At 40.0% G+C, this 9,064-nt stretch overlaps 1 protein-coding gene across 1 annotated transcript; it reads left to right on the top strand.

Annotated features, from left to right (window-relative positions):
- LOC107607336 lies at window positions 7,757-8,788 on the top strand. The gene is made up of 2 exons (XM_016309303.1): window positions 7,757-7,943; window positions 8,424-8,788. Exons 1-2 carry the CDS (start codon window positions 7,757-7,759, stop codon window positions 8,786-8,788), a joined length of 552 nt encoding a protein of 183 aa, XP_016164789.1.

Genomic DNA, 9,064 nt, shown 5'->3' on the forward strand with positions numbered 1-9,064 from the left:
GAGTATACATCTTAGAATAGAGAATCAAACACGTATTGAGATAGAAAAGTAGTACTTTATTAATCCATAAAACTTAGCAGAGCTCCTTGATAAACCCCAATTTTGTGGTTTATATTGTGTAGAATTTGGGGGGTTTTGTCAATATATTCCACACTTATTCACAGAAATTACATGATTTTGTGTTCTCTTCCTAATATTGCTCCATGATGGAAAACATGCCTCTTTTGTCTTAAAAATGTCATATTTTGATCCTCTTTTTTTACCATTCGATGCCGTGATATGTTTGTTGAGTGATTTCAGAGTTTGTAGGTCAAGAAAGGCTTAGAAGAGAGGAAGAAAGCATGCACAAGAAGAAGGAACATGAAGAATTGGACTTTGGGAAATAAGCTACCTTTGGATTTGGGTTGAAGATGGCCTCTGTTGATTGCACTTGGAGTTGGAGAGAAACCCATTGTGAATCGGGACATAAAGCACAAAAGCTTGAGTCAAAGTTTGAGGCAAACTTTTGCTCAAGCTTTTTATATCAGCCACCCCCTTTTGCTGATATCCACATTTGAGCTAAAGTTTGAGGTCAAACTTTTAGCCAAACGTGGATCCCCTTGTATGCATGTGTGGGGTGCTACTTTGTCCTCTTGTCAACGTTGCCAATTTCATGCCAACTATAGACTATTATATATGGTTGGAAATCTCTGAATGTCAGCTTTCTAACCCAATTGGAATCACCTCAATTGGACATCTACAACTCAAGTTATGCCCCTTTGAAGAGGACAAGGTCGCTGGCTTTGGTGTGCAGCGTTTGAGGTAAAGTTTGCCTCAAACGTGGTCGAAAACGCCAGCTCTGGAGGCTCAAACACATTGTTCACCCCATATTATTATACATTGTTGGAAAGCCCTGAATGTCTAATTTCCAATGCCTTTGGAAGCACTTCATGTGGAGCTTTACAGCTCGAGTTATACTCCGTCGAAGGTGCAGAGGTCAGTTGGCCTCACTGCAGGTTGCCACCATATTCGTTTATGCACATTTCAGGGCAGTTTTCTCCCTCAATTTTAGTGTCCACCATGCAGTGCCATATATGCCTGGAAAGCTCTTGATTCCTACTTTTGATTGCTTTTTGAATCACCTCATTTGGAGCTCTGTAGCTCAAGTTATTCTTGTTGGAAGTATACCCCTTGTATGCCTTGTGGCGCCAACGTTTGCCAAAAAGCTTGAGGCAAACGTTGGCGCAAGCTTTTTCTCCCCTGGGTGTGTTGGTGTGGTGCCAACGTTTGCCAAAAAGTTTGAGGCAAACGTTGGCGCAAGCTTTTCTCCTCTAGGGTGTTGGTTTTGTGATGCTAACCTTTGCAAAAAAGTTTGAGGCAAACGTTGGCTCAAGCTTTTCTCCCAAAAGTTTGAGCTAAAGTTTGAGGCAAACTTTGGCTCAAACTTTTTGTTCTTTCTTGCTCCTAGCCATTCCTTCTTCCTTCAACCTTCTTCAAAACTCTTTTCACCTATCATCAATCAACCAAACACATCAAAGCTATGCCTCAAATCATAAGATTGTGTTTCTTTCATAATATATGACAATTATAGCACAAATTCTCATGAAAGTGCATTAATTCATCCATGGTTGATGATGTTGCTGGATTCATTGCATAGAAAATTAAGTGGCATACCAAACTTAGAATCTTAGCGTGACATTTCATGTAGAATTGATGCAATCATCCAAAAGGGATTGAAAACAATTTGTTGCAAGGCAACACCAAAATTAGAATGTGATCATATGCCAATTTATTGAAATTTAAACAAAGCAAGGAGAAGAAATGTACCTACTGTCTACCTGTTCTTTACTTTCTTCCTCTTCTTCCAATTTGTTAAGAGAAATGACTTCAAAGGAGGAGAAGTTTCAGCTACTGTCCCTTGCCTTGGCCTTTCCTCAGCAAGCTTCCTTTTGCAAATGGCTTGATTGATCTTGCTTGCTGGATCAGGGACAGGATTGGTGCTCTTGTTAGTTGCCTTCACTTCTTTGAATCCAAGTCTTGGTTGCTGTGTGATTATTGGAGTTTTGTATTCATCCAGAGCCTTTTGAATCGGTGGTTCCATGAACTCTTCCTCACTTGAGTGTAAATTTTCTGGAATGACTTCCTCACTTTCTTGCTTCTCCACTCCTTCCTTTGCACTCAACATTTGCTTTAATAGCTCTTTCATGGAGGAGGTTTGTTGATCTTCCCAAGCTTTCTTCATCTCCTCTTCATACCTTTCAATCATGGATTCAAGTGTTGAGGCATTTTGGTCCAGGGAAGTTTGTGAGAGTTGTGAGTTGCCATGTGCTCTTGTCATCTCAAGTGCCGTTTCAGGTTCAAATACCTCCACCACCTCATTCTTCATTGAAAGTTCACTTGATGCAGTGGCCTCCTTATCTTGCTCTTCCACTTTCTCCTTCATATCCATCAATTGGTCTTCATCCTTAATGTTTGATGGTTCTAAGTTTCCCCTTGTTTGTTCTGAGGGCCCATTCATCTTCTTGAAGACGATTTCTTTCCAAGATGGGGATTTTGTGTATCTTTCCACTAGTTTTCTATGTATTTCAATGGCTTGAAGGTAATCTTCATCTGTTGGTTCAAGAGATGAAGGTTGAGAATAATTTTGGTGACATGGATGTATTGTGGTGAAGTTATGTTGAGGGATGTGGAATGAGTCGTGTGATTAATGGGATGACTTGTATGGATTTTGGGGGAAACTTTGTGTTGAGGCATAATCAAGTGATGAAGATCTTTCAAATGAGAAATTGGGACGTGAGGGTGGATGCTCTTCCATTCTTTGGTGATGCTTCCATCCACCATGAGGATAATGATATGAATCATTTTGTGGTGGTGGTTGGTATCCCATATGATTTTCTTGTTCATCTTGTGTCTCTAAAGCAAATCTCCATGAATTGGAGTGCTCAGAATGTGTATTCTCTTGGTGATATTTCCAGCCACCATTAGAGATTGGTGATGGTGGGTAATATCCCATAAAACGTGTTTGATCATAAGATGAGTTGAACTCCATGTGAATTTTGTAAAACATAACACCAAGGAAAATTGAAATTCATATCTCAGAGATGAATTTCTTAGTGAGGCAATAACTCAAACACCTTGGTTTCAACTTAGAACAGAGAACAAAAATAAAGAAAATGCTTGATCTAGACTTCTCACCCACTTAATCATTGTTGATTTAAATCAATCCCCGGCAACGGCGCCAAAAACTTGATGTGTATTTTTGTGGAAAAATGAATTTCCAAAATACCCAAAACTAACCGGCAAGTGTACCGGGTCGCATCAAGTAATAAAACTCACGGGAGTGAGGTCGATCCCACAGGGATTGATGGATCAAGCTAACATTGAAGTGAATTGTGTGAAATTGTAGCCAACAGAAAGTAAATGACAATGAATTTAAAGTTGCAGAATGTAAATTGGCAAGTAACTTAAAGAGCAAGAAATGTAAATTGCAAGAATCTTAAATTGCAAGAAAAATAAATTTCATTAAATGTAAAGGGGAGTGGGTGCAGGGAAATTAAAGAGAGCAATAGATCAAGCAACTGGATATTTAAATTGCAGAAAATGTAAATGTGCAGGAAATGTAAATTGGAAGCAATGCAACAGGAAGTAAAAATTGCAGAGAAGGGAATTGTAGCAGAAAGTAAATCAGCGAGGAAAACCCCTTTTGCTGATATCCACGTTTGAGCTAAAGTTTGAGGTCAAACTTTTAGCCAAACGTGGATCCCCTTGTATGCATGTGTGGGGTGCTACTTTGTCCTCTTGTCAACGTTGACAATTTCATGCCAACTATAGACTATTATATATGGTTGGAAAGCTCTGAATGTCAGATTTCTAACCCAATTTGAATCACCTCAATTGGACATCTACAACTCAAGTTATGCCCCTTTGAAGAGGACAAGGTCGCTGGCTTTGGTGTGCAGCGTTTGAGGTAAAGTTTGCCTCAAACGTGGTCGAAAACGCCAGTTCTGGAGCCTCAAACGCATTGTTCACCCCATACTATTATACATTGTTGGAAAGCCCTGAATGTCTACTTTCCAATGCCTTTAGAAGCACATCCTTTGGAGCTCTACAGCTCGAGTTATACTCCGTCGAAGGTGCAGAGGTCAGTTGGCCTCACTGCAGGTTGCCACCATATTCGTTTATGCACATTTCGGGGCAGTTTTCTCCCTCAATTTTAGTGTCCACCATGCAGTGCCATATATGCCTGGAAAGCTCTTGATTCCTACTTTCCATTGCTTTTTGAATCACCTCATTTGGATCTCTGTAGCTCAAGTTATTCTTGTTGGAAGTATACCCCTTGTATGCCTTGTGGCGCCAACGTTTGCCAAAAAGCTTGAGGCAAACGTTGGCGCAAGCTTTTTCTCCCCTGGGTGTGTTGGTGTGGCGCCAACGTTTGCCAAAAAGTTTGAGGCAAACATTGGCGCAAGCTTTTCTCCTCCAGGGTGTTGGTTTTGTGATGCCAACGTTTGCAAAAAAGTTTGAGGCAAACGTTGGCTCAAGCTTTTCTCCCAAAAGTTTGAGCTAAAGTTTGAGGCAAACTTTGGCTCAAACTTTTTGTTCTTTCTTGGTCCTAGCCATTCCTTCTTCCTTCAACCTTCTTCAAAACTCTTTTCACCTATCATCAATCAACCAAACACATCAAAGCTATGCCTCAAATCATAAGATTGTGTTTCTTTCATAATATATGACAATTATAGCACAAATTCTCATGAAAGTACATTAATTCATCCATGGTTGATTGAATCAAAAGAAACATGAAAATCTACCCAATTGGATTGCTTATGGCTTAAGAAAGTGCATAAAACCTATTGAAAACAAAGGAAAAAGCATAGAAAAACATGACATGGTGACATGTCATCACATACGCGTGGATCATGAAATTTAGGCGACACGCACACATACATGACGCGTACGGGTGACAAGCAGCACGTGACCTCATTAAAGAAATCGTGCTTGGCACAATTTTTGCTAGTTTTTATGTTCTTGTTCTTCTAGAGAGAGAGAAATCCTTATTCCTCTCTAGAACTATTTTGATTTTGATCTCCCATTGCTGAATTTCTGAATTGAGTTTTGTTAATTGCTAGTTATGATTACTTAATTTGAATTCTCTAGTATAATTTTGCTTAGATCTTATGTAGAGTTATGTTATCTTGTTATCTTCCAATTTCCCACTCATGTTATGAATATTATGGATCTTGAATTCTATGAGTACATTGATGTCTTCTATGATCATTAGTGTTAATTGAGTTGTTCTTTATGGATAATTGTTAGTGGGTCCTTATAATTTTTAATTTAATTGCAATTTGAATATGTCTTTTGTTAATGCCTACCATGTGTTTGATGAAATGTTTCCCTTGATTATGGAGTAGTTTTCTTTACTTTTGGCCTAGGTTAAGGGAATTGGGTAAACTTGAGTCATTGGGTCTAATTGATTTGGTGATTTGAGAACCCTTAGCGGTCAAGTTGATAACCATTGACACTAACCTACTACTAAGTCAATTAGTAGTTAGGTTAGGGCTTATGGATTGATGTTGATCAAGCCATTTGATATACTTCAAGTATAGAAGTAAACTTAATGGGCTTGGTTCCTCTCAATTGTCAAGATTTGGTTATTAGACAAGGATATTGATCTTAATTCCTATGCCTAGCCAAGAGTTGCTTTTATTATTCATATTTGAAACCCAAAAATCTCAATTGCTTAATCCTAGTTATAGTTACTTGTTTAGTTTTAGAGTAGAATCATATTGAATGTTCTCTTATTAGTTTGAAATTGATCATGCCTTGCTTTACTTACTTGATTTAGTTTCTTGCACTTTAAGATTCTTGCTTGTTAAGTCTATTAGTTAATTCCTTGATCATGACGTCCAACCCCAGAATTCTAACCAATGTTGATGCACATGTTTGCCCATTCCTTGTAAGACGACCCAAGGTTTGAATACTTCGGTTACTTTTATTGGGGTTGAACTTTGTGACAACCAAAACCCTTAAAATTTGATTCGAGGATTATTTGTCGGTTGAGAGATATACTTGCAACATGAATATTTTGTAAAATTTTTTACCGACAATAGTCCACTATCAAATTTTTGGCGCTGTTGCCGGGGAATGGTTGCAACATATGCCTTAACATTTGTTATGTGAATATGTGAATAGTGTAGATAGTTTACTTACTTTCAATACTTAGTTGTAGTTAGATTTCTATTATACATGTGCTATGACTCCCAAGTTTGATGACTCGATCTCAACCGAACTCTAGTTTAGCCGAGCTTGACCTTGAGATTGAAAGAACTTTGTTATACACTTGGCAAGCTAGACGGCGGTTGGACTATACGGCTAGTACTTCGGCCTCTCTTGAGGAGCATACCGAATCACTAGATGGTACCGAGAGTGACTTGGAGTCCGCTACTTCCTATTCTTCTGTTGACACCACTAATACATCTTTGCATCCCACAGGTGAACCATACATGGCAGAGCCACGCCGAATCACCTTGCATGAATAAGGGGCTCTGGACATCATACTTCAACCCTTACAAGCATGGTATCCCAAACTCGACACAAACTTTGAGTTGAAGAATAGCTTGATAAATCTACTCCCCTAGTATCATGGGCTTCTGGGTCAAGACCCCATCCGACATCTAAGAGATTTTCAAGTTGCTTGTTCAAAAACGGCTCGAGGGCATGGAGCCTATGAGGTGGCTATTATGGTTTTTGCTTTCCCCTTCTCTCTTGAGGGGCAAGCAAAAACGTGGTTTTATTCGCAACCGGATGAGATTGTGACCAATTGCGATTTCTTGAGAAGAGAGTTTCTAGAGAAGTTCTTTCCGCCAGAGAAAACCGTCTACATCCTAAAGGAAATCTCGGGTATAATGCAAAAGGATAAAGAGAGCTTATATGAGTATTGGACTAGGTTCAAGAGGCTATTGAAATTTTGTCCACACCATGGATTGGACACTCATTTGCTTATCAGTTACTTTACCGGAGGTCTTTGTGCGAAAGATAGAAGATTGCTCACCGCCACTAATGGTGGTTCCCTTTCCAAAAACAAGATGGCGGGAGAAGCTTGGAGCTTGATAAATGATGTTGCCGAGGCTACACAACATGTAAGAGTAAGGAGCAATCCCCTCAAGGGTGTAGTAGAAGCATCCCCTTCTGAAGCAAGCTTAACCAAGGTGCTTGGGGATATGACCACTATCCTTACGGAGATGCATAAAGAACAAAAGGCATTCTATTCCATCCAAGCCATCCAAGCTACACCCCAAGTTACTCAACTTAAAGGTCCTCCTAGAATTTATGGTTTGTGCTCTAGCACCAAACATTACACCAATCAATGCCAACAAATTCAAGAGGAGTATACCCTTGCCGTAGCCAATGTGAACTATTACCATCGTCCACCCTACCCCCCTCAAGGACAAAACAACTACTCTCATGGCAATAACTACAATCAAGGGTGGAGGGACACTGCACAAGGGAGCAATCAAAACTAAAGATGGAACAACTCTTCTTCTCACCACAACAATAACTACCAATCTCCATCCCAATACCACCATAACAACAACAACCATCAAGCCAATCAAAACCATCACAACCAAGTACCTCTTCAAAACCAAAACAACTACCCCAAATATCAAGTACCACATCATAGATTCATAGGCAACAATCCAACTAATCATCTTCTTCATCCACTACTCAAGGTGATGACCCCAACTGTGCACTCACCCAAGAGCAAGAGAGACTCAAGGGTATGGTAGAAAAACATGAGGCTCAATTTGGTACCATAACGGCTCAATTATCCAACATCACCGAGATACTTTCAAGGTTGTCTCTACCTTCCTCCAACAACTCCAACCAACCCTCAAGCTCTTCTAATCTTGCATCCCAACCCCTTCCAAATCCAAAGAATGGTCTCAACGCCATCACTCTATGTTCAGGTACTACATTGGAGGAGATACCTCCTAGGGTCATGGAAGACATTCATGAGGAAGAAGTAGTTGTTGAAGCTCCACATGAAGAAGAGGAGGTGGACACAGGGCATGAGGAAGAAGAAATGAGCCTTAAGAAACCCAAGAGGAAGGCTATAGTGGATGAATCTATCCCTATCCCATTCCCTTCCATGGTAAAGAAGGCCAAGAAGACTCCGGAATTTGATTTAAATATGCTTCAAGTATTTAAGAAGGTTGAGGTAACCATTCCACTTCTTGATGCTATTCAACAAATTTCGAAGTATGCAAAATTTTTAAAGGACTTGTGCACACACAAAGATAGGATTGGTGAGTTGGAAACATTATCATTGGGTAGTTCCATTTCTTCATTGATGATGCCTATTCTGGAAAAGTGTAGTGACCCTAGACCATGTTTGGTGTCTTGTCGTATTGGTGGACGTATCTTTCATGACTGTATGTGTGATCTAGGGGCTTGCGTGAGCATCATGCCACTCTCCATATTTGCAAGGTTGAAACTATCTCTGTTAAAAAGGTCGGCCGCCAAGTTTGCCTTAGCCGACAAGAGTGTGATCACTGTAATGGAAATAGCGGAAGATGTACTTGTGGCAATCAAGGACTTGGTATTTCCGGTTGACTTCTACATCATTGAGATGCCTCCAACAGAGAATAGAAGTTCTTCCTCCGTTCTACTTGTTAGACCCTTCTTGAAGACCTCTAAATTCAAATTGGATGCCTTCATCGGCACATACTCCTTTGAGGTCAGAGACAAGACAATCAAGTTTAACTTGGATGAAGCCATGAAATACCTTCCCGAAGAGCATTCCGTTTTCTGATGTGATGTAATCGATGAGGTGGTAGTGGAAGTATGAAGAGAGGATGACAACAAGTTATGCTACCCTATTGTTGAAGAGATGGGTGACCAAGAGGGTAAACAGGAGAAAGTTGTTGAGAATGAGCTCCAGGAGCTTGATGAAAAGGAACCTCAACTTGAGGCAAAAGGTGAATTGAAGCCTCTTCCATCTCATTTGAAGTATGCTTTCCTATAGGACAACCAAAGGTTTTCAGTCATTATTGCTAGTGAGCTTTCTAGCCAAGAAGAAGAGAAGCTC

The sequence above is a fragment of the Arachis ipaensis genome, chromosome B07, assembly GCF_000816755.2.
Source record: "Arachis ipaensis cultivar K30076 chromosome B07, Araip1.1, whole genome shotgun sequence".
Classification (NCBI taxonomy): Eukaryota; Viridiplantae; Streptophyta; class Magnoliopsida; order Fabales; family Fabaceae; genus Arachis; species Arachis ipaensis.

Excerpts from the sequence above, each read along its gene's own strand:
- LOC107607336 (XM_016309303.1), top strand. The coding sequence starts at position 7,757 with ATGGTAGAAAAACATGAGGCTCAATTTGGTACCATAACGGCTCAATTA. Across the intron at positions 7,944-8,423 it reads CGCCATCACTCTATGTTCAG|GGGCTTGCGTGAGCATCATG; the intron begins GTACTACATTGG and ends TGTGTGATCTAG.